At 38.1% G+C, this 24,175-nt stretch overlaps 1 protein-coding gene across 4 annotated transcripts; it reads left to right on the forward strand.

The window, feature by feature from the left end:
* Positions 1 to 1,076: 1,076 nt before the first annotated feature.
* Positions 1,077 to 24,067, forward strand: atxn1l (ataxin 1-like). 4 transcript variants are annotated; one of them, XR_010896380.1, is made up of 4 exons: positions 1,077 to 1,220; positions 5,000 to 6,159; positions 11,982 to 14,956; positions 22,352 to 24,067. XR_010896380.1 is itself a non-coding variant. In XM_067400028.1 (3 exons), the coding sequence occupies exons 2-3, from the start codon at positions 5,125 to 5,127 to the stop codon at positions 13,299 to 13,301; spliced, it is 2,355 nt and encodes a 784-aa protein (XP_067256129.1). In that variant the 5' UTR covers positions 1,077 to 1,220; positions 5,000 to 5,124; the 3' UTR covers positions 13,302 to 19,688. The 4 variants fall into 4 exon arrangements, 3 of the variants coding, with proteins under 3 accessions (XP_067256129.1, XP_067256131.1, XP_067256130.1); XM_067400028.1 differs by lacking the exon at positions 22,352 to 24,067 and having other exon boundaries at positions 11,982 to 19,688; XM_067400030.1 differs by lacking the exon at positions 22,352 to 24,067 and having other exon boundaries at positions 5,000 to 6,117; positions 11,982 to 19,688.
* The last annotated feature ends 108 nt before the right edge of the window (positions 24,068 to 24,175 follow it).

The following is a 24,175-nucleotide window of genomic DNA, read 5'->3' on the forward strand; positions in this document are numbered from 1 at the left end:
CTAGGATATTCTGAGTGGTTGCTAATGTGTTGCTATGCGGTTGCTAGGGTATTCTGACTGGTTGCTAAGGTTTTGCTATGCGGTTGCTAGGGTACTTGGGGTGGTTGCTATGTGGTTGCTAAGGTATTCTGGATGGTTGCTAAGGTGTTGCTATGCGGTTGCTAGGATACTCAGGGTGGTTGCTAGGGTGTTGCTATGCGGTTGCTAGGGTACTCGGGTGGTTGCTGAGGTGTTGCTTTTTTTCATCATTTGTGCGCCAAAAAACACAAAATAACGACTTTTCAACAATATCTAGCAATGGCCGATTTCAAAACACTGCTTCTGAGCTTTACAAATCGAATTAGTGATTCAAACGGATAAACTGCTGAAATCACGTGACTTTGTCTGCTGCGAGTCACTGATTTGATTCGTAAAGATTCAAAGCAGTGTTTTGAAATCGGCCATCACTAGATATTGTTGAAAAGTCATTATTTTTTTATTTTTTTTGGTGCACAAAAAGTATTCTCGTCACTTTATAATATTAATGTAGAGCCACTGAACTCACATGAACTGTTTTAAATATAACTTTAGTGCTTTTATGGGCATTTGAAAGTGTAAATTAACTTGCTGGTTATGAAGGCCTCACGGAGCCATCGGATTTGATCAAAAATATCTTAATTTGTGTTCTGAAGATGAACAAAGGTCTTACAGGTGTGGAACGACATGAGGGTGAGTAATTAATGACAGAAATTTCATTTTCGGTTGAACTAACCCTAAATTGTCTGTCTCCTCAAGGACCAACATAACATAACATGACAGCTCAACATTGCCCTCTATTGATATTAAACGGAACATGGTGAAATCATTCACTCCTATGCTCACTGAATTGTGATAAAAGAAAAATAACTAATATGATTTACATCTTTAAAAATTATGTGCATGTATAGAAATACATGCATGTAAAATTACTATATATACTAATTTATATGATATAGCGTGCGTGTATGTGTGTGACAGTAATAACCCACAAACTTTCCCTAAGAAACTGAAATGTTTCTGCTGTAATGAACGAGCCGCGGATCAACTCCTCCATGACGTCATCAGCGCGCGCCGCTGGGCTTCAGTCTGCTGGCCTCTGGAATGGGCAGATGTCACCAGCCCATATTTCACCATTGATTTATTGCACGAACTCCACCGAGAGTCTGTATTTCTGCCCCTCGTCCACACGATGCAATGCGGAGGTGAGTGTTTGTGTTGCAGCGCGTTCGCGTGCGGGTGCAGAAGCGGCTGTTTGAGTCTGTGGGAAGAGCGATTAGCCCGTTAGCGGCGCTCCGGTGGAAATCCCAGCCTCTCATTTACTCCTGCTTTAGTTTCAAACATGCGTCGACTACCAAAGTTTGACTGGAGGAAAAGAAGCGAACGCACCGAACAGTTTTCTGCAGATGAATGATTATATTCCCCGTGTGAAGCGTCTGGCTAGTGAAGTTAAAGGCTTTAATAGCAGCTGGCTAACGCTTGAGTCTTGATGAAAACATCTCTAGTGTCTCTACTTGTGCCACGATTCACTTCAGCGCGATGTCAATACTCACGCGGATCGCGGACACCCAAAACATCTAAATGTACGTTATTGCATTTTAAAAATATCTTATTTGTGTCATTTAATATTTTTCGCTTTCTTTTATGCATGTTTCAGTTTAACAGTGTCAGGATAATGTAAGTAGACGAAGTTTCCGTTTCATGGAAACTTTTCGTTTTAGCAAATGATTCAGTTTGATTTATGAATTTGGCTATTAAAATGAGAGATTACTATATGTAGAAAGTTGGCAGTGCATTTTATCCACAGTGCATGTATATCTGCGTTTACTACGGAGCAATAATTGCACCTAGAATTGATTTTTGGGGCGTTTTATTATCTTTTACGTGGAAATATTGTGTCTAATCATATTAAAACAAAGTCCATCGTGTGTTTATGTAAGATACTTGAAGCATGCACTAACTAGATATGCCTAGATTGGAATTAATGTGAAATTTACCAAAACAGCACACAGATATTTTCATTATAAAGGGCATTTTCTGATATGCCAAGCATGTTGCTCAACTAGTGTCTGTTTCTTTAAGAGAACATGGGCCTTCTTCTATTTATGCACTTTCTTTCTCGTTATTGAATCTAACATACTGTGTATGAATCACAGAAGCATCATGGGCACAATACAGTTAGCCTGGAAGAAATGTATTTTGAGTGCTTTATCTTTTAGGCCTAATTCTATTAACTATTACGGCCGTTACTGCGCTTGGGTCTTATCGTGTTTGTTCTGGGAGATATGAGGTTAAATATTATTATAATAAGCTTTGAAATACTATTAAAAATCATTACTAGGTTGTCGTAATAACAGTATAGTAAGATGTCAACATTAGTGATTAAAATGTGATAAATCTTCCATTTTGAATGATTTAACTTTAATTTTAATGTAATAAATTCCCCTTTAACTGCACTAATGAGGTTTAGTGATGTTCGTCATGATGCTTGTATTTATCTTGCTTTCTAGTATCCTTGACGCTGTATTTAGGCCAAACTGGAAGGCACATTTGTGGATTTCCTCGGTAATTTCCAATGGGCTTTTTAGAAAAGTGGCTTTTGATGAATGAGTCAAACAGGTCCGTGGTTAAGGTTACTCAAAGAGACTTCCACATTTTGCTCTAGAATATAAATGACACACAGTCATACCTCAAAAAATGACATGTCACTGTTTTTCAAAGGCTCACAATGTCAGATTTTCAACACGTCATTTTAATTTTAGACTAATCTTAGACTGAGTTCTAGTTTTGTTATGTGCTTTTGTCATGATTAGTTTTTGTTTATCCTTTTATTTCAGTTTGAGTATCTTTAGTGCTTCAACTTACATTTGCCAAGGCAAAATTCTGATTTCTGGCTCAGTTTTTTTATTTAATATTTATTTTTATTTTATTTTAGATTTATTACAAAAACCATTTTAGTTAACAAAAATGTATTATATTGTATTATAAAGAGGGTATGCACGTGACGCCACTGTCGGCCGGAGTGAGTGCGGTTACGCCCACCGAGTGCCAAAAAGACTGAGTGGCAGCATTGGTTTTCAGCGTGAATGCCACGAAAAACACATATAAAACAGGAAAGAGCTTTGCTATTGACTATACAAAAAATCTGAGGTGCATTTTTACAGACTGCCGAAAGCGAAAGAAAAGAGAAGCAAATTGATCACTGCAGTTCAAACAACTGGACTCTAGACAGCAAAACATGTATTTGCTGTTATCATTTTGTCAATATGTTGAATTTTGGGGTAAATTAATACCCTGTATATTGTATTGACAACTCATCCGTTGAACATTTACCGTCTGCATAATTGGGTGTTTATAAATAAACACTGACAAACTATTCAAGTTTTACGACTGGATGATATATAACATTGATATAACTGATCACCTGGATTTAGAGCTACCTATGTTGTATTTATATAAATACAGGCAAATTTGCTTTATGTATTTAACCAGCGTCGAAATCAGGCACATATAATTGTCTGGAAACATGATTCCTAGCTGCATATCAATATCCATAGATTACTGGATCTTTGATAAGTTGTAACAGGAACACTATCTAGTCCAAACCTTAAGTTTAATCATTAGTTTTTCTCACGTTTTAATTGTTTTCGCAGTTTCCCCTATTAAATACAAACATGCAGCAGGCTCTTTTGCCACTCAGTCCAGCTGAGGGGGTGTTTTCCAGCGGGAAAGTGACGTCAATGCGTACCCTCTATTATATATGGCTGTGTAATTAATGGCACATAATTATCAGTTTTGGCACGTAAATTGCAGAATTGTGTGTATTAGTGTATGTCCAAATAATCTGAATTGAATCAAACTTGTCTGAAACTGGCTGTTGATTGTTGTTTCAAACTATTTGTCATAAATGGGGAGAGTTGGGAGCAGGTAACATGGAGAAAGATTATGCAATGTTCATTTATATATACTACAGACATTTTAACAATACAAAGCTGGTTGAAGAAAAATTGAAGTCCTTTAAAAATGTGAAATGCAAACTAAATTGCTATGTATTGTAATGCATATTTGAAAATATGTACTCTTGCACATTGCTTGTAAGTAATATGGCACTAAATTGTGCTTAAAATTCACCAAAAGTATTGTAGCAATTTATAAATGCAGAGTTTGAAAGTGACGTTTGGCAGATCGGCCACATGTTTTAATTGACCAGTCGGCACAGTTCTCAAAAACAGCCGTTTTATTGGCCTGGTCAGTATGTTGAGCACTAGTCTATTCATCATTAGTTTAAATATATAGTTCATATTTATTAGGGGTGTGACGAGATCTCGTGCATGAGGGTGAAATTAGGATAGAATATGCCACCGCTACATTTACATACATCGTTATGCGATTTCAATACCCCGAATTTTAAAAGCGGCTCCCTGATGCATGCAAATATCTCCCAATATAAAAGTGCTCTTAGGCTAGGCTGTTTAGTTGTAACCATCTCTTAGCTCTGTATCATGCTTATAGAAAAATTGTCACTATTTGCACTTTGAATATTGAGAGAGAACTTTGATTATGGTTGCAGTAACAGAAAACTGTTATTTTTTATTTATACTGTTTTTATTTCTATGATAAGTTTGTGGAAAGGAGTTCAGTTAGGAGGTCAAAAGTTGTAGAAGCTCATAAATCATGTACAGTAAGGTCTGAAGAGACTGAAATCATACAGAAGAAAAGCCAGTCAGTTGAGTTTGTGGCAAAACCTTTTACGGTGCTTGAGTATTGTTGTCTTTTACTGCATATGATATTTCATACTCAGAAAGTAGAACTGAAATGACATCCATTACAAGATGATTAGTTAAATCTTTTCAAATTCACCTGCAGACTAATTTTCTAATCATGTATTTCATCATCGAGGATTTCTTAAAAATACTGTGTAAAAATCTTGTCTCGTTCTTCGTCACACCCCTAATATTTGTACATGATTTCTTTATGCGTTTAGGTAAGGTGATGGAAGAGGCCAGCGGGAGGTTCTCAGAGCTGATTCCAGTGGTGCTATTTCCGCGGCTGTCAGGCTTTGTCCCTTCCTCTGTTCAGTAACAGCACCCATTCTCATCCCGAATCACCATGAAACCAGTCCATGAGCGCAACCAGGAGTGCCTCCCTCCCAAGAAGCGGGACCTCCCTGTTAACAACAACAACAACAACACCTCCACCAACAACAACAGCAGCAGTAGCATCAGCGGCGGAGCGGGAGGCAGTGGAATTGGGAGTGGAGGAGGAGGTGAGGATGGCCCATCTTCACAAAGCTCTGGAGTGAGCGGAGAAGGCCAAAGTGGTAGTGGCGAGTGGGTGCGAGCCCAGCCGAGCGTGCATTATGGGGTGGAGGGTGCTGAGGGTCTCATCGGGGTACCCGTGGATCAGTATAGCATGCTCTATAAAGTAGCTTTGCCCGCTGGCACCTACTCACCCACCAGTCTGCACCCTGTTCTTAGCCACATTTCTCCTGCCTACAACGTACCTTCCTCGGTGTTACAGCATACGAGTGTTCCCTACCCTCCGCATGGCTACACCCAGATCCCACACTCCTCCTTGCAGTTTGTTAGCTCTCCGTACGCGACTGCGGTTCCCTACGCCTTGCCTCCGGGATTTGTTCCCAGCCCCTTAATGCCACCTCAGTCTGCCATTTCACAGCCACACCTGGTTCCATACCCATCAGTGATTCAGGAAGGAGTGGTCTCGTCCCCTCCGCAGCAGCAGGTCTCGTACACCAAAATGCTCCCGTCTGAACAGGCGGCGGCACTCGGGACTGTAGGGATGCTGTCTGCCGGGGAGCTCAGCCCGAGAGGCGTGCCTGTGTTCTACCACCCCGCCGTCAGGGGCGTCCAACCTCAACGAGACCTGCACAGCAGCTCCCTAGAGCAGGAACGGGAGGTGAATGGTGGGGACAGAGACCACGGAGGCAGGGAGAGCCATCAGGATGCAGTTTATTCAGCAAGAAGTGCACGGATGCTGCAGGCAGCTGCGCTGGAGGCCCAGCAAGACAAGAGCTTGAAAAGCCGCAGGCCAGAGGGCAGAATGTCGCCAGGACAGAGCAGCACGCCAGACACTGATCTCGAGGTGAGGAACGGATGGTTAACTATTGGATCAATGTGTTATAATGTAAGTATAGAGTATAAAAATATATAAGTTTTAGAATTATAAGTCTATATAAAATGTCTTGCTGAAGGTTTTAGAAATGGACCCTTTTCACAGACTATGATGACACGTTTCCAGTTATCAGCATTTTTTTTTATTTTTTTTTTTATAAATTAGTACACATTTATAACACTGTGCATTGTTATATTACCTTGGCAGTAAATGACAAAAAAAGAAAAGAAAAGCATTTTAAGGGTAAGTTCACCCAAAAATGAAAATTCTGTCATTAATTGCTCACCCTCATGCCGTTCCACACCCGTAAAACCTTTGTTAATTTTAGGAACACATTAAGATATTTTAGTTGAAATCCGATGGCTCAGTGAGGCCTCCATAGGGAGCAATGTCACTTCCTCTCTCAAGATCCATTAATGCACTAAAAACATATTTAAAGGGTTAGTTCGCCCAAAAATGAAAATTATGTCATTAATGACTCACCCTCATGTTCCAAACCCGTAAGACCTCCGTTCATCTTCGGAACACAGTTTAAGATATTTTAGATTTAGTCCGAGTGCTTTCTGTCCCTCCATTAAAAGTGTATGTACGGTAGACTGTCCATGTCCAGAAAGGTAATAAAAACATCATCAGAGTAGTCCATGTGACATCAGTGGGTTAGTTAGAAGTTTTTGAAGCATCGAAAATACATTTTGGTCCAAAAATAACAAAAACTACGACTTTGTTCAGCATTGTATTCTCTTCCGGGTCTGTTGTCAATTCGCGTTCACGACTCCGCTTCTTCTTTCCTGTTTTACGGCGGTTGGCATCCAGCTTATTGGTGCATTACCGCCCCCTTCTGCTCCGGAGTGTGGTTCACGACTCCGCAGTGATACTGCTGATGTAAGACGCTGTAAACGCGTCAGAGCTTCGTTTACAGTCTGAGGGAGACGCACGCTGTATTCAAGCTATTCTACATTGTTTGTATTTTGGTATTGCTATATTTTTTAAAATGGTGCGTAAGTGTGCATGGAATCAATTCAATGGAAATTATTCATGAAGAGAAGACAATGCTGAATAAAGTCATAGTTTTTGTTATTTTTGGACCAAAATGTATTTTCGATGCTTCAAAAACTTCTAACTAACCCACTGATGTCACATGGACTACTTTGATGATGTTTTTATTACCTTTCTGGACATGGACAGTGTACCGTACATACATTTTCGATGGAAGGACAGAAAGCTCTCGGACTAAATCTAAAATATCTTAAACTGTGTTCTGAAGATGAACGGAGGTCTTACGGGTTTGGAACGACATGAGGGCGAGTCATTAATGACATAATTTTTGGGTGAACTAACCCTTTAAATCGGTTCATGTCAGTACAGTGGTTCAATATTAATATTATAAAGCGATGAGAATATTTTTGGTGCGCCAAAAAAACCAAAATAACTACTTATTTAGTGATGGCCGATTTCAAAACACTGCTTCAGGAAGATTTGGAGCACAAATGAATGTGAAATATAAAAAAAGGAACTTGCATTACTTATAACTTAGATAATTTGTTGATAAATTGAAAAAGTAATGCGTTACTTTACTAGTTACTTGAAAAAGTAATCTGATTACGTAACTCAAGTTACTTGTAATACGTTACCCCCAACACTGGTCATGGAAACGCTATAATGGATTTTTTTTTCTTTTTGCTATCTGAGCAAATGGTAATACAAAAATTATATTTTCTTTCATCTCTCGTTCACCACTATAGAAATTTACCCAACTGACGACTTGCGCTTCTGAGAACTACGGAAATGTTAAAGGGGTCCATTCAAAGAAAGTGGGTTATTGAAGGTCTGTGGTTTTTCACTCCAGAATTCAACCTTTTCGATCACCAAATTGAAAAGTACAAGTTGTTGCTTGAAAGTAAAGATCCAGGGCATGTAAGGTGCAATGTATGTAGGGAAAGTGTTTGAAACCATGAAGAAACTGCCTAAAGGAATTGTTAGGACACAAATATGATTTTACAACAAATCCAAATCTGCTGCTAAATGAAACAACCACATATTCGACATTCTGTTTTACTACAGTTCATAAAAAGAGTTGCAGATGGGTTGTTGACATGACATGACATTCTATTATCAGAAACTGATTGGATAGTGGATGTTAGATGTCAGAATAGAGCAATTGAAAAGGGGAAGTCATTTCAGAGGCAGAGCAAGTTATTGCAGTATCACCAGGAATGTACTTTAAGTAAATAATATGGTCTATTTTGATTTCTTATAGACTTGGAACAGAATTTTGCCACATCACAGGACTATTGAGTGCACTGCAGAAAAGCTGATTAAAAATGGTGGCCAGTCACAACACTTAAATATATCAGTATCAGTAGTGACTTGACTATTATGCAGTTATATTACTTAGCCTATAATTTTGACCTATATTGAAATCGGATCCTTTGTTTAAAGGTGTAGTAAGCGATTTCTGAGAAACCCTGTTGATATTTGATATCAACACCCAAACAAACCCCCACCCCCACCCTTCATTGCTCCGCCTCCAAAATAACAAACACGCAGTGCAACACAGGCAACCACTAATAGCTGGTGCATCAGACAGCTTGCACGACTATGGATGATTCAGCTGTGATTCAACAACAACAGCATACAATAACACATCTTGTTTTTGTAAAACATAGTAAAACCAATGTTACTCACATACGGAGCTTTTCCAGTATTAAAGGGTTAGTTCACCCAAAAATGAAATTTCTGTCATTAATTACTCACCCTTATGTCATTCCACACCCATAAGACCTTCATTCAGTCTTTCTACGAATGACTCACTCGCTCTCTCTCCTCCCCCATCATACGCCCCCTACTGCTGTTTGGCTACAAGATTGTTTTGGTTCTCTGTAGATTTGTCTGATCCACTTTGTTTTTTTTCTCCTATTTTACACAGCCAAGCCTATATGCAAACACTTTTTTTTCCAGTACACACAGAACAGTGTGGAAGCTTGTTTCCGCCACTAATTAAAAAATTTAAAAAAAGTAATTGTGACTTTTTATCTCACAATTCTGACTTTTTTCTCAGACTTACAAAGTCAGAATTGTGAGATATAGACTCGCAATTCTAAAAAAAAAAAAAAAAAAAAAAAACCCTGTCTTTTTTTTCTGTCACATTTGGACATTATAACACGCAATTATGAGTTTATCTCACAATTCTGAATTTATATCTCACAATTCTGACTTAATAGCTTGCAATTTTCCATAGAACAGACATTCTAGCAAATATTCACAATATTGTTTAGGTGTTGATTTACATTTTTAATAGCGTTTCTCAGAAATTGCAAACTGCACCTTTTAAGTCATGTGTCTATGAAGACAACCCAATTAAATAACACAAATAACTGTATTTTAAATTGCAATTTGTAAATAATATAAGAATTCATGGTGTAATGAACAGAAGCTGCTCTTTTGGGTCGACTTTTGTTTTTATATTTTTAGATTTCATTTTAATTTTAGTTTGTTTTATTTTGTTGCATGCTTTTATTATCTCTTTTTAGCTTTAATTTATTTTAGTTTGTTTTATTAATTGTAGTACTTAAACTTGATTCATTAGTTGCCAATGGAGTGTGTCTAATATTCTGTTTTTTTTTTTTTTTTTTTTTTTTAAGTTTAATATTTAGATGAAAAAAAAAAATATTTTATTTGAATTACTGGCTTTTAAAAAAAAAAAAAGGTTTTGATAACAATAACACTGCACTGAACATATCACAAAATCTTGATGTTGATGTTATTGTTACAGCTTCCCAGATATCATATTTGGATAGAAGCTGGAAATTAATCTTCTTAAGCTAATCATTACCTACAACCTGACTATTATCCAACCAGTAAGGTTCACTTGGAGTGCACCTACTCACTGTTTTGCAGTGTCACACTTTTCCTTGAACTTGATGTAATGGTACAAACATATTGTAACATAATCTGGACCTGCCCAGAGTAGTATTTTAAATACTGTTTCATCCCTACTTAATGCATTTTCAGAGTTTTGCCTTTTTTGAGGCAATTCTTGTGAGTCAGCATCAGTTACACCACTTCCTTCCTTTATTAGCTGTTCTTTGGGTGTGTTGAGGATTGAGTAACTCTGGCTACTACTTCTTAGAAACAACAGAGATTGGTTTTTGATTTATACTCAGCAGAATCTGCTGTGACAAGTCTTGAGGCAAGTCTCACCTTTCATTTGTCACTGTTCAGCTTATGGTGCTATATTTGATAATACTCAAATTTCGAAGGCCTTTAAATTATCAACATGATAAACTTTGCTGAAAATCCTGTTGTACACAATATATTCATGCCTTCTGTCGTCTGATTGATAGTTCATACTACTTTAGCAAGTAAAACGCCTTTTAGTAAAATGTTTTACAACGTTCCCCTTCAGGTTGTGGTACATTTGTCTTTTTGCTGTGAAATCTTTACTGATTTTTATAAAGTAAACTTAAGAATAACTTTTATATTTTTATATTCTAAGCAGCTTAGTTTTAATTGATTTATCTATACATAATTTTAAGAAAAATCATGTTAAAATGTGAGTAACAAATGATACATCAGGCTTTTGAGGAACGTTTATTTGTCTCTTTCTTAATCGTCACTGTATTGCATTGCTTTATCTTTTGCCCCTACAATTAAAAAAAAAAAAAAAAAAACTAAAGCATTTTAGTAAAACTAAGCTTTTAAATCTCATCTAAGATATCATTGGGAGATATAGAGTGTCAACTGATATTTAAATGCATTTCAAGCAAGTACTGAACTGTTATAAAAAATCTCATTGATTTAGATTAAAAGCTATCAGAATTTAATTGTACTTTTTGGCAATATAAATAACATCAACTGCACCAAACTGCATTTTTTTGCTCAGTTTTTTCTCGAGTGAGAGATCCATATTCTCCTATATCATTACTATGTGAGCCATACATGTCTGATGTATCAAATATGATACTAAACAAAAAAAAAAACACACTTGCAAAACCTTTTCAGATTTTTAAAGTATTAGTTCACTTTAAAATGAAAATGACGTTGTGATTTACTCACCCTCAAACCATCCTAGGTGTATATGACTTTCTTCTTTCAGACAAATACAATTGGAGTTATATTAATAAATATCCTGACACATCCAATCTTTATAATGGCAGTGAATGGAAACCACTTGTTTGAAGCTCAAAAAAGTGCATCCATCCATCATAAACGTACTTCACACGGCCCCCGTGGGGTTAATAAAGACCTTCTGATGTGAAGTGATGCCTTTGTGTAAGAAAAATATCCATATTTAACACATTATATAGTAAAATAGCTTTCGGCCATACGATTCTACTTGTGTCTAAAGCGTAACTACTACGTACTACTGGTATTACACTACACCATGACGTACTACGCTACGTCCTACTTGATGCATCGCGTAAGTTATGCTTTAGACATAAGTAGAATTCATTTGGCAGGAAGTTAGTTATTTTACTTCATAGTGTGTTAAATATCAATATTTTTCTTAAACAAATGCATCGCTTCACTTCAGAAGGCCTTTATTAACCCCCTGGAGCTGTGTGGAGTATGTTTATGATGGATTGATGCACTTTTTTTTTTTAGCTTTAAACAGGTGGTTTCATTCACTGCCATTATAAAGCTTGGGAGCTTCAGAGTGATTATTAATATAACTCAGATTGTATTCATCCGAAAGAAGAAAGTCATAGACCTAGGATGGCTTGAGGGTGAGTAAGTCATGGGGTAATTTTCATTTTAAAGTGAAATAATCAATCAACTGTTCCATTTAAAGATTAGATTTTTCTGACTGTTATTTTATGTCATTTCATTTGTAGGTCCAGCAAGTGGTTGGACGACTGGCCTCTCCTGTCCATGGCACGAGTCGCAAGGAAGCAGCACATGTCCCTCTGAACCTGTCTCAAAGCTCTCAGAGGAGTCGAGAGACACAGAGCGAAGTCAGAACAGCATATGCATTAAATCCTGCTGAATCCAGAGCTCATCAGCAGCATATCGTTCAACAAGGTCACGCCGTGATCTTGGCCAATGGGCAGCCTGTTCTCGTGCCCCTGGACTACCATCACCACCAACAGCAGCAGCAGCAACAACAGCAGCAGCATTATCAATCCAACGATGTGGCCTCACCAGCCATCGTTGCTTCTCAAGCTACATATACAAAAGCCATGGATGCAGCAGCGTGTCTCCCAGAGCGGGCGGTGGCAGAGCTGCCTCCCCAACACAGTCAGCAGCTTCCCACTCCAACTCCTGGTGCTTTACCACAGGCTCCTCTACTGGCACCCACCGGCCCGTCGCACTTCATGAAGGGCGCCATCATCCAGTTGGCTACCGGAGAGCTCAAGCGTGTGGAAGATCTGCAGACTCAGGACTTTGTGCGGAGTGCAGAAGTGAGCGGTGGGCTTAAGATCGACTCGAGCATGGTGGTGGACATCCGTGCTAGTCAGCGGCCTGGTCTAGTGGCGCTGCATTTCAACGTAGGGGAGCAGCAGAGCAAAGTGACTATAGATGTTCCCCCCGAACACCCATTTTTTGTTTTCGGACAGGGCTGGTCGTCCTGTAGCCCCGAGCGGACTGCCCAACTGTACGGTCTCACCTGCCACCATCTGCAAGTGGGTGATGTCTGCGTGTCCGTGACGCTGCAGCAGCAAGCCGCGTTACAGCAGAAACCGCCGCAGCAAATGCAGGCCCGGACTCCCACCAAAGCCAACTCCACGTCAGGAGCCCCACCTCAGCCCATGGGCCCCCCTGCGCCCCAGCACACCCCTCGGCCACCAAACCAATTAAAGATGGAGCGCATCCACAGAGAGAGGGACAGAGACAAGGAAGAGACCATGCAGGTCGGGGGTCTTCGACATATCGATGCGCCCCCCAGACCGAACAGGACTTCAGCAGAGCACACTCGGAGCCAGAGCAACTACTATTTGCACACTGAGGGTCATGCTCCACCGGGAACCGGAGCGGGAGCCTCTTCCGTAGGGGCGTCCCAGAGGCGCTGGTCTGCCCCTGGCTTCCAAAGATACAGCATCAAGAATGAGGACGGAAGTTTAGCCTCAGCTGCCACCTCTAGCTCCTCTCGGCCATCGTTTATCCCTCAGGAGGTCAAGCTATCAATCGAGGGGCGCTCGAACGCCGGCAAGTAGCAGTAAACACAAAAGAGATTGTCTTTGGGAGTGAAGTGTCAGTCGGATGCGAAAGAGGGAGCGTGGTCGGAGGGAGAGAGAATGTAGCCTCAGAATGTTTGAGATTTTGCACATATTGGAAGATTCCCCCTGCCGCCCCCTTCTCCAGTTCTCTTCGGTTCTGGTCTCGAGCAGAGGACTTTTTTTGCCAGGTCATAGTCAGAGTTCGCAATGATCTGCATGGGCAGCTTTATCTGGTAAATCACGTACCAAAGCCTGCATCGTCTGCGTGTTCCTGTGGGTGAACTATCATGTTTTGGCAGTGATCACTTGCATAAAGGTATCTTGCAGTTCCTCAAGTAGATGTTTATTTCAGAAAGGCCAGGGATAAGAATGGGATACAGCCATAGAATCTTGACAAGCCTTTACAATAATAATAAATATATATTTTGAAGGACAAAAGAGGATAGATTGCTCAACAACTTTTTTTCCCTAAAAGACAGGCTCTTTCTCTCTAAACATTGACGGTTTCCCTTGTTGCGCTGCCAGGCTTTTATTGGCGAAAACCTTGAAACTTGGACAGTTTTTAATGCGCCTCTCTCTAGAGGTGTGTTTGTCCTCACTTTCCTACACTCTCCTCCTCTCCCTGCCTCTTCTCAGGGTGCTTCTGCTGAGGACTCCTTTCTAGTCTGGAGTTTGAGAACAGTTGCCCAGCATCGTCACATCAATCAGTTGATCCAACAATCTTTCTACAATCAGGAACTATTTCCAAATGAAGTCTCACACGCATCTTAACAGTTGCATTAACGACTCCTCAGAGGTTTTTAGTTTTGATTCAGCAGTGGCTCTGAATCTGCATTCCAGTTTCAATGTGATCTCTCCTCCTCAACCCATTGGAGTTATCATCTCCCAGTAAGGCTGGCCTAGGAAAACGCCTCTAAATAGTACCTCATGGTTGGAAGCATCCTTCAGTCTGATTATTAACTTTTTTTTTTTTTAATCCTACATTGTTGTGCCCCTTTCCTGGAGTCAACATGTGGTGTCAGCCAAAATCAGCCGTGCTTGCGAAGCTGAGACCAAATGTGCAGCAGGTTCTAGTCGTTTGCGGACTGCTTGTTCCTGTCGAAATGGATTATTGCTCTGAAGCATGCAGGTTTAAATGAAATCGTCCTGTTGGAAGTGTTTAGCACAGACAAGTGTAGATTCACTGCTGTTGGGTGTGGACTGACCCTGCTCAGTTATCAAAATCAAAGCAATAGTTGTTTTTCATGTTGTTGTTGTTTTGGTTTTTTTTAAATCCCGTATAAGATAGATTACTCCTTGTATTTCGATTTTTTTCTATGTGCAGCATTTGCAGTCTGTATGTAAAGACCTTTTTATTCTTATCCTGCACTTCTCTTGATTTTCTAAGATAATGCAGTTTTACTTTGTGATAATGCTCACTCTTAACAGTTACTACGGGAGTTCATTACAAGCATGCAATTACCCCTAAAACAACACCTCTTTCTTTTAGGCATACTTTCTGACCAGTAGTGTCTTCAGAGATGACTAATATGAAATCACACCTCGAAATGGGGCTTTTCTGAAACACCCGCTGATTAGGATGTTCAGAATCAGCTCTTGCTATTTATATGAAGACCTTGGCCTTGGTCTACCTTACATCACGTCCTAACCAGGTATGACACGATAAAACAGGTGATGCTCGAGTTACATTGTGTTGTGTCTGCAAAGATCGCCAAGCAACTTTGTCTGTCACTTTTGTTGGTTCTTGTTTTTGTGGTGGGTAGCTCCGCCTACTGTGAAATCTCTTTGGTCCAAAATCCTTTCATAGGTTTTGTGTCACAGGGTGCAGCGTTTTTGCTTTCAGTTCGGATGGACAAATTACTCATCACTGTAAACTTGTCACGTCATGTCTGGTTAGGACCAGTTTTGAACCGTGAACTCATCTTGAAAGAGGAAAGAGCTTCATTAATACAGTTTGTAATTCAGATCTGTGCTGAGGTTTTTATGGTTTCTTCTTTGGTTTCTGTAATTGGTGAACTCTTGTACAGTATTGCGTTCTGTCTCTCTTCTTGGCAATATTACCCACGAGTGATTTTTAAAACTTGTACTGCAGGTCTTGTATTGCACAGATAAGTTCAATTGATTCACACTGACTCTTTAACAGGAATCAGATATGATGTGTTTTATTGTTTTTGTTTTTTTAATAATGAAGGGAAAGTGTTTGTTGTTTTGAAGTATTCAGTTTTGTTGGTGGTTTTTGGCTCATGAGAAACTGACAGGCAAGGTTGACACTGTTTACACATTAGCCAAGAGAAAATGCTGCAGTTTCACTTTTCGTAGTTACTGAACATTTTCAGATGGATGAAATCATGACTTAAGTGCAATTAGACCAAATAATATAAACATTAGGAAGATTGTGTTTTGTTTCAAAACAGCATTCCAGAAAAGAGCCTGACATTCCCACTTTTCCTTTTGTTGTTGTTCGTTGTTGTTGTTTTTGTAATGTTTCTCCAACCCTCCAATGTTTTGCCTCCACTTTCTACTTGTCAGATGCAAATTTTCGTTTCCATTTTGGCTCAAGTTCTTTAATGAGACCTTTGATATTTCTCTGCGTTGTTGGCTCTTGGCATTGCTGGGCTGTCTTGTGTTTGGGCCACGATTTAATTGAACAGTTTTTGGACTCTCACTATCACTCAAGGCTTTAAGAGAAGGGTTTTTTTTTCTTTTTGGTAAAAAAAATAATATATATTTTTTATATAAATGTAGCGCTAGCGTTTGACTAGTTAGATTTAGACTTCCTACATCAACCTCAATGATACCACATGTCTGTTGTGCAGTTCTAAAACCTCTTAACGTTGAAGAGAAGTTCGGAAGAGGTATTAAAAAGGGTCATCGCTTGAACTCACAGGACGAATTATGTGGGTGCAAACCTACCTGGTTGTACCAACAAGTCTGATTCAGACAAAGTGAAGAAATGGCAATGTGTGTATCGAGTAGAACAGTATTTGGTTTTGATCACCCTACATTGGTTCAAATCCATTTGTTGTTTATGAAGCATTTCATCTGTTGTATTTCATCTGTTAATATTTTGTTTGGAGACATACTGTTCCCTCTCAAAAGGAGTCCCACTTTCATGCTATTTTTAATCTGGTCTTAAATCTAGTTCATGTTATTTCTTCCTTTCTCTTTTCCCTTTGTCCCAAAATGTTTCGGTGACACTTTGAACACCTTTTAAGATAGTTCACAGAGGACATTTCACTTTACTGTGGACAGCCAGCCAAAGTGAGCTGCCCAAAAGGGTCACAACAGTCATCTAAGGCCTTGCAGACACAAATTTAGTCTGTTCATGACTGGGAAAAACATCGTAAACCTGCCTAATCTGGTCTGCTGGTCTTCAGCCTGGTCAAGTGCATATGGTTTGCTGGTTTTAAAGCTGTTTTGGATTTGGTCAACCGGCTTGGGAGACCAACTTTGACTGGTTTCAAGTTGTTAGGTTCACAGACAGGGAAAAATAAGAATGCCGATGTTGTTATTCAAAATTCCATTTTATTTTTTTTTAAGTATTACATTTGAATGAAGCAATACTTGACTCGAATTATCAGATAGATTCAGCTTTAGCATGAGCTATGCAGTAGAGATGCAGTCAGCACCCTATGCGTAATGCAGTTTCAACAATCTCACCAGTTCATCTGTGGTCTGCTGCGTTTCAAGAAACATTTCGATGCCGTTGCACATTTGGATTTTCTCTAGTAACCCACAGGCTCGGTGACCTTTATGGTGGTGGTTAGTTATGTCACTACCGAGTCACATAACTTGAAGCTTATCTATTATCGCTTGTTTGGTGCTGTATTTTTATTTTTTTGTCAGCAATGGTGCACTGTTCTCGGTCTTCTCAAATGCACTGCCTTACCAGCCGTCTCTCGTCGAGATGAAATCTCCCACCTGCAAACTTCATGGCGGAGATGGACTGAGTTCGCTTTCATTAAGAACTGAGCTACTACCTTGTGCACTGTAACCAAGAAGAGTTGACGCTATGTTTGTGCCTTCCCAATGTCTTAACTTTACTCTGGTCTGTCTTATTAAGCTCTGTTCTCTGGGAGATTTGCATGTCTCCAGTTTGCTCTTACCTTCATCACATGACATTTATCAATCTTGCTGGCTTTAAAATACTTCTGTACTGTTGAGGGCCATTTTGATGCCAACATCAACTTTTCTGCCTGAAACTTCATGGCATCCCAAATACCTAAAATTATTAATAGAAACAATACAATAGAAAATTAATAATAGAGTGCTGCAGTGATGACATATTTTTGTAGGCCAACCTGGAAGTTAGCATCACCCTGCTTTCCTCGAAAAAACCAATAGAATTTTTCCATTGGCTTTTGGATTGTTGCAGAAAATAAGCTCTGTGACCCCAAAAAAATTATAATCTTTGCATGTTTTGTTCATCATGATAATCTTCACAAATGAATACAACTTTTATGAGTTTTGAAGCCTAAATGCAGTCACCAGAAGTAAAATGCTAAACGATCTACGCCACTGTCGGGTGACGTCAACGTCACCACCATTAAGCTTCCGACAACACTTCCATCTTTATTTATTTTTTTAAATTTCCCTGAAATTTTAAAACAGTTTGCAAGAGCACAATTATAAACGCAACAAGGCTGTGAAAGTGGACTAGGTGAGTTTTTCTCAAACTAAAAGACTTTATTTCAGGTGTTTAACCAAAAACCCATTCAAAAAAACCCATTGGCTTAAGGACGATGGAATTGGAAGTGCTAAATTGTTAAACCGTTTCTGGGTTTTAGACAACAAAAATGTCATCCTTACAGCACTATAAAGTTTAGTTATTGACGCAAGATCAATAAATGTGTAAATTGTGACTCTTAAGCTGTGATTTTTAATCATTCAGAGTCAATTTGGCGTTCAATGGTAACGGCACAGAAGGTTTAAGCCTAAGCTACATTCCTACGCTTTTGCATTTCCTTCTCTCTATGGATGTGATAAAATTAATCCAATCATGTCCTTTCCTCGCTTTCGCATACATATTGAGTACAACATTGATGTAAGCATTTCATCGCCCTATAAAGAAAAGGATGCCTGCACACTAGACAAAAACAGGGTTTCATGGGTAGAAATGCATTCTGAATGAAAGAGTTGAAATAAAGTGAGAATTTATTTTCTGAAGTACTTCCAAAAGCACAATCAGACCAGCCTGCAACAGATTGTGTTGCATTTCAGATTCAGGTTTTGGTCACATGGCAGTTTTTCCTTTTTATCAGTGATTTTTCATGTTCCCCATTGAAATCAAAGGATATTTCTGGTGTGTAGACGCCCTATTCTCAGTGCACATGCTTTCTGAGTTGTTCTTCGCTCTGAAACTGTGTTGTTCTTCCATGGAGCCTCACCTAATCATGTAACATAGACGTTTGTCACTTTGATGCAATGAAATGTTCTGCACTTATTTCCCCTCACCTGTATTGTAAACATTTCGCCATTATAATGAATCATTCGAAACCACGTAAAAACAATCATCCAAACATTTGTATTCTTGTACAGATATGAAGATACATTTTGTATAGTATTAGCTTGTCAATAACGCCTTAAGATGTGCATCGTTCGTATACGATGCGTACAAGTGACCCCCACTCTGCAAGGTCGCAAGATTTCATGTGGAGACAAAGTCTCATTCAGTTCAAGTCGTTTTGGACTCCTCTGTAAAGGTCTGGTGTAATGTGGCTCGGGTTGCTCACTGACAACAATTAGTGACGTTGCACTTACTGATTGTAAGATGATATTTTTTGGACTAGCTCATAATGTGTATCTTGGTTGAACACAATGTAAGCTTAATATAAATTCAAAATCTTTATTATTTTATTTATATTTTGCTCTTGTTAGTAGGGCAGAAGTGAAGACTGATGCTTTGCACTGATTCCAGTTTAGAAACATATTCCCTCACTTCCTTAGTAAGCGGTCCATTTTAGAGAAATTGTGTGATGTCTGAATCTCACAAAACCATATTTCGCCCAAAAATCAAATGGGGGGAAAAGTCAATTTTGCATAAACTAATCATTTCTTTTGGTTTTGTGGTGAAATGCTACCCTGATGTTTCTTTTACTTTATTTTTCTAAAATGAAGTAATCAGAAAATCATGATTAAAGTGGCTTGAGGAAATGAGTGAAAACTATTGGTGCATAGAAATTTGAGAATCTCTGCAGTTCTACATAGTTTGGGCTAAAAGTCCTGGGAAATCTTTGGGAATGGGAAGTCCATTTAGTCTCCCTGTTGATGTCGGCGTAAATGGTATTGAAGCTCGTTTCTGCTACTAAATAAAAAAATAATAAAGATAATTGCGACCTTTTTATCTCACAATTCAGTTTTTTTTTTCTCACAATTGCAAGTTTGCATCTCACAATTCTTACTTTTCTCTCAGAATTGCGAGATTAAGTCGCAGTTACCTTTTTTTATCGCAATTGCGAGTTCTAAAGTCAGAATTGCGTGTTACAGACAGGGATTAGCCTAAGCCAGGATTAGGCCTTAGTTCACATAGAATATTTAAGTAGCTTTTATAAACTTACACTAGAAAAAAACATTATTGGTGTGCATCTTGAGACAAAACAATGGCTCTGACATGTTTTAAGATACTTCAGTACAAGTTTCTTTCAGTTAAAACAGCTCAAACATGCATTTTAGTCTCGGACTAGTTTAAGCTTTGTCTGTGAAACCAGGGGATAAAGTTATTAAAGTATATGCGAAATAAAAGTCGCAATTGACTTTTTTTCTCGCAATTGCGAGTTTTTATCACACAGGTCTGCCTTTTTTTCCTCAGAATTGTGAGTTATAAAGTCAGCATTGCGTGATTATAAACTCACAATTGCATCTTCTATTTTTTTTTCTCAGAATTGCGACTTTATATCTCAGAATTCTGACTTTATAACTTGCAATTCTGATTTTATATCACATGATTCTGACTTTATAACTCAATTTTGGCTTTATATGACGCAATTCTGACTTCATAACTCGCAATTCTGACTTCATAACTCAATTTTGGCTTTATATCATGCAATTCTGGCGGAAACAAGCTTCCATACAATTGGAGAGTTTTGAGCTGACATGTTTGTGAAGCGTGAGAACGGCTGAACCCACTCGAGGATAACCGCCTGGGTTAAGGATGAATGCACAGTTTTCCGTATCGGTAACATTTTAGTGACTTGTAGTTGTGTCATTGCTTCAAATTGTTTGTGATGATTGATTTTTACTTTTTATGTATATATTGTTTTGGAAGGCTTTATGAACCTAACACATGGCAGTTTGTGTACATCCCAGACTGAATTCGGTGGCACGGCAGGCCAAAGTCAGTAATGTCGGCAGAAATCAGGTTTCTAACAGTTTAGAGGTTTGAAAGGAATCATTATATACTCTCAAATTTGACATTGTACTTATTGGCACTAAGTGACACTGCTTTTTATGTGATGTGTGACCAGTTTTAAATGAGATGGCATCTTTGTTTAATGCATAAAAATCTGCGAAATATATGCAATGATGTATGTGTAATATTCAATCCTCAAGTATAATCCAGGTTGTATAAACTTTGTATAGTACGTTTTAATATCGTATGGCCGTACCAATATGTATTAATTCTTCTCAGAAGCCTTAGAGTCGTCTACCCAAAGTGCTCCCTTAGACTACCCTACACCTACCTGAACTTTACAAAGCATTAATAACTATATTTTGTTGCGTTTTTATTTGTACCCTTTTTTGAATAAAATAGATTTGTACTGTATATTTGTACCTCTCTGTGAACTACTTAGGGCTGTTTTGTTTTATTTTGTTTTCTTGTTTTCCTGTTTTAATTCTATGTAAGGACACAAAGATATTGTATTTTTATTGTTACAGCTAACTTCTTGGAAACATTGCATTTATCATGTTTAAGTAAACACAATATAATATATATATATATCTATATAATATTAACATGCTGGCTTGACGTCTGTTTTTTCTTATGCGTTCCATTTAATTAGTGAATTGTAATAAAAGGGTTGTAAAAGTGAATTGATGCATCTGATGAATCCAACGCATCAATTACAGAGTTTAATAATAATAGATTGATTACAATAATACCCAATGTAGTATGCATTAATTTTTTTAAATCTGAAATACAAACCTTGAGTCTGTGAATGTACAATTGCTCTTGTTGTTTTTTTAATATTCCACTATGGGGTGAATTATTTGTCGTCTAAATGTCGCCGAAAATAATCAAGATTACCGAATGTTGTGACCAAATTTCAGATTAAATGCATTGCATTTTAGTGGGGCCTGAATAGAGAAAATGCTTATATTTTGCTGTTTATTTGTCCCATTACAGATATTATCAGCATGAGCATTTTTGAATACCACATTTTCAATGTTTTTATCTCACTTTACTTGTGTACATTTTTTTTTTTTAAGAGAGAAAGACACAAACAAACTCTTAGCAGTAAAATCAATGTTTATTCCACATTCTGTTCCTGCTTTTAATGATGAGCTTCCAATCTGTTAACCCAATAACAGAGCATGGCTTTCTGAAAAGGACAGGATTTGGCGTTGTTGTGACCAGTGCTATTCTTGTCACTTTTATTAAGTTTCAGTCATTTTGGCCTTTTAGAGATTTGTAAACATTATCATGAAAATATCTAGATAACAAAAAGGCAAGGAATTATTAGACTCCAATCCTTAATGGAAAGCTTGAATAAATGCATTAAGAACATGTAGTTTATAACATGCAAGTTCCATTGCCAGGGGTTTACTGACTTATATGCACAAATGTGTAAAAGAAAATGGTTCTTTAATGCATAACATGTCACATGGCAATGCATACCACTAAAATATAGTTTAGGAATAATGCAGACTAAATAGGGTTAATGCTTGAAAATACTCTTATATTTTATCTTCAAAATAGACAATGCATCCTGTCAACATCTCATTCTAGACTACAAAGAATCATTAGATTTTCTCTTTGCATTGGGATGGGTTTCCACAACTTTAATGCTACTGTATGAAATAACTCAGTGCTTTATAATGAATTTCAGGGAATTTATCATAAAAATTGCATTGTTCTTCCTGAATGTGCATACATCAACTCGATTAAATGAAAACACAACTAAGGATGGATCGTACGGACTTGAGGACAAATGGCTTGACTGTCAAGACGAGTAGCCTGAGGTTTGTGATCTGGAGCATTTGAGTCCATTTACTTTCATATCAACTGCATAGTAGTAATACAAAGTTTCTTGAGTACAGCTCTCAATTGCATAGTGATGCTTCATCACATGTACATTAAATCCTTTCCTTTTCCTTAAGGAACCCATTAATACTTCACAACAGCATTAACGTGGGACCAGTATCCAGTTGCCTTCAACTGTGCAGAAAAGCTCAGCTGCTTCACTTTGAACATTAGAGGTATCTCTAAAGATGGCATTGACAACATTTGTGAATTTAAAACACTGAAATGTGCATCTTTCACTGTAGTAATAAATAAATTGTAATAAGTATTGGAATGAAATATAAGACATACAAATCATACACACACACACACAGTCTACCCTGTTTTCAAGAGGTACTTACAGATGTACAGTGGTCTGTTTTAACATAACTGACCCTTCCGCCAAATATGAAACACTGAGAACCGAGTAAAGCTTCAAGGTGATGTGTGTAATGTTCTCCCAACTTTATGTGCAGAGTGGTTCTCAAACTGTGGTTGCGAGTTTAGTCAATAATAATAAAAAAAAGACCTGAATAAATAAAATAATTACAATTTATAAAAAGCACCAACATTGAATTAATCAATTCAATCAAATCAACTTAATGAATTAACATTAAGATAAAAGTGTTTCTGTTATCTGTCTTCAATGATTAACGTTTATACACTGCCCGGCCCCCCAAAAAAGTCGCTGTTTGGATTTTAATAGCCAAATACTTAAGAATCTACGATTGGATCATTATTACAGTGATTATTATGTTTCTAGCATGTTATATGTTTGGTAACAGTTCTTTTAACCCTAAAAGATGGAGTGTGTAGCTTTTAATTTCTTAAACAACCATGTTGGAAAATGCATTATGGCCAAGATTCATCAGGGTTAAAATTGTGAAAGAGTGGTTCAAAGAGCATGAAGAATCATTGTCACACATGAATTGGCACCTCTGAGTCCAGACCTTAACCTCATTGAAAGTCTTTGGGATGTTTACGTTTAGTCGTTTAGCAGATGCTTTTCTCCAAAGCGACTTACAAATGAGAATAGTAGAAGTAATAGGATGCATCTTCTCAAAAATTGATATGGCCATGATATATCTTCCTACATGGTTGTTTATGAAAAAAAAAAAAACAACAAAAAAAAAAACATACTCCATCTTTTAGAGTTAAAAGAACTGCTGCCAAACATAAAAAAGGATAGAAACATATAATGATCCAATCCAATCACAGACCCTTAAGCATTTGCAGATTTAAATCCAAACCACAACGTTTTCGGTGACAGAATCAGTGATAAAGACATTGAAAAATAGGGGACATGATGGTGGAAAAAAATATATAAAATGCTTTTGCTTTGTCTCGCAAATGTTTTGCATTCCCTGGAGAAAGAATGTGTTCACTCTTAAAAATTGTGTTCTTTGCGAGGGAATGCAAAGTTTTTCGGGGGAGTGCAAACATTCTCAGGAGAACTCAACACATTTGCCAAAGCATTGCTAAATAATTTTTCCTCCCATCTCATATTTTTTCATCATCTTCACTATGTCCCTTTAGGGCAGTGGTGGGGAACGTTGATCCTGGAGGGCCATTGTCCTGCAGAGTTTAGCTCCAACCCTAATTAAACACACCTGAAACTAATCAAAGTCTTCAGGATTATTAAAGTAACAGG

Source organism: Chanodichthys erythropterus, chromosome 11, assembly GCF_024489055.1.
Source record: "Chanodichthys erythropterus isolate Z2021 chromosome 11, ASM2448905v1, whole genome shotgun sequence".
NCBI lineage: Eukaryota > Metazoa > Chordata > Actinopteri > Cypriniformes > Xenocyprididae > Chanodichthys > Chanodichthys erythropterus.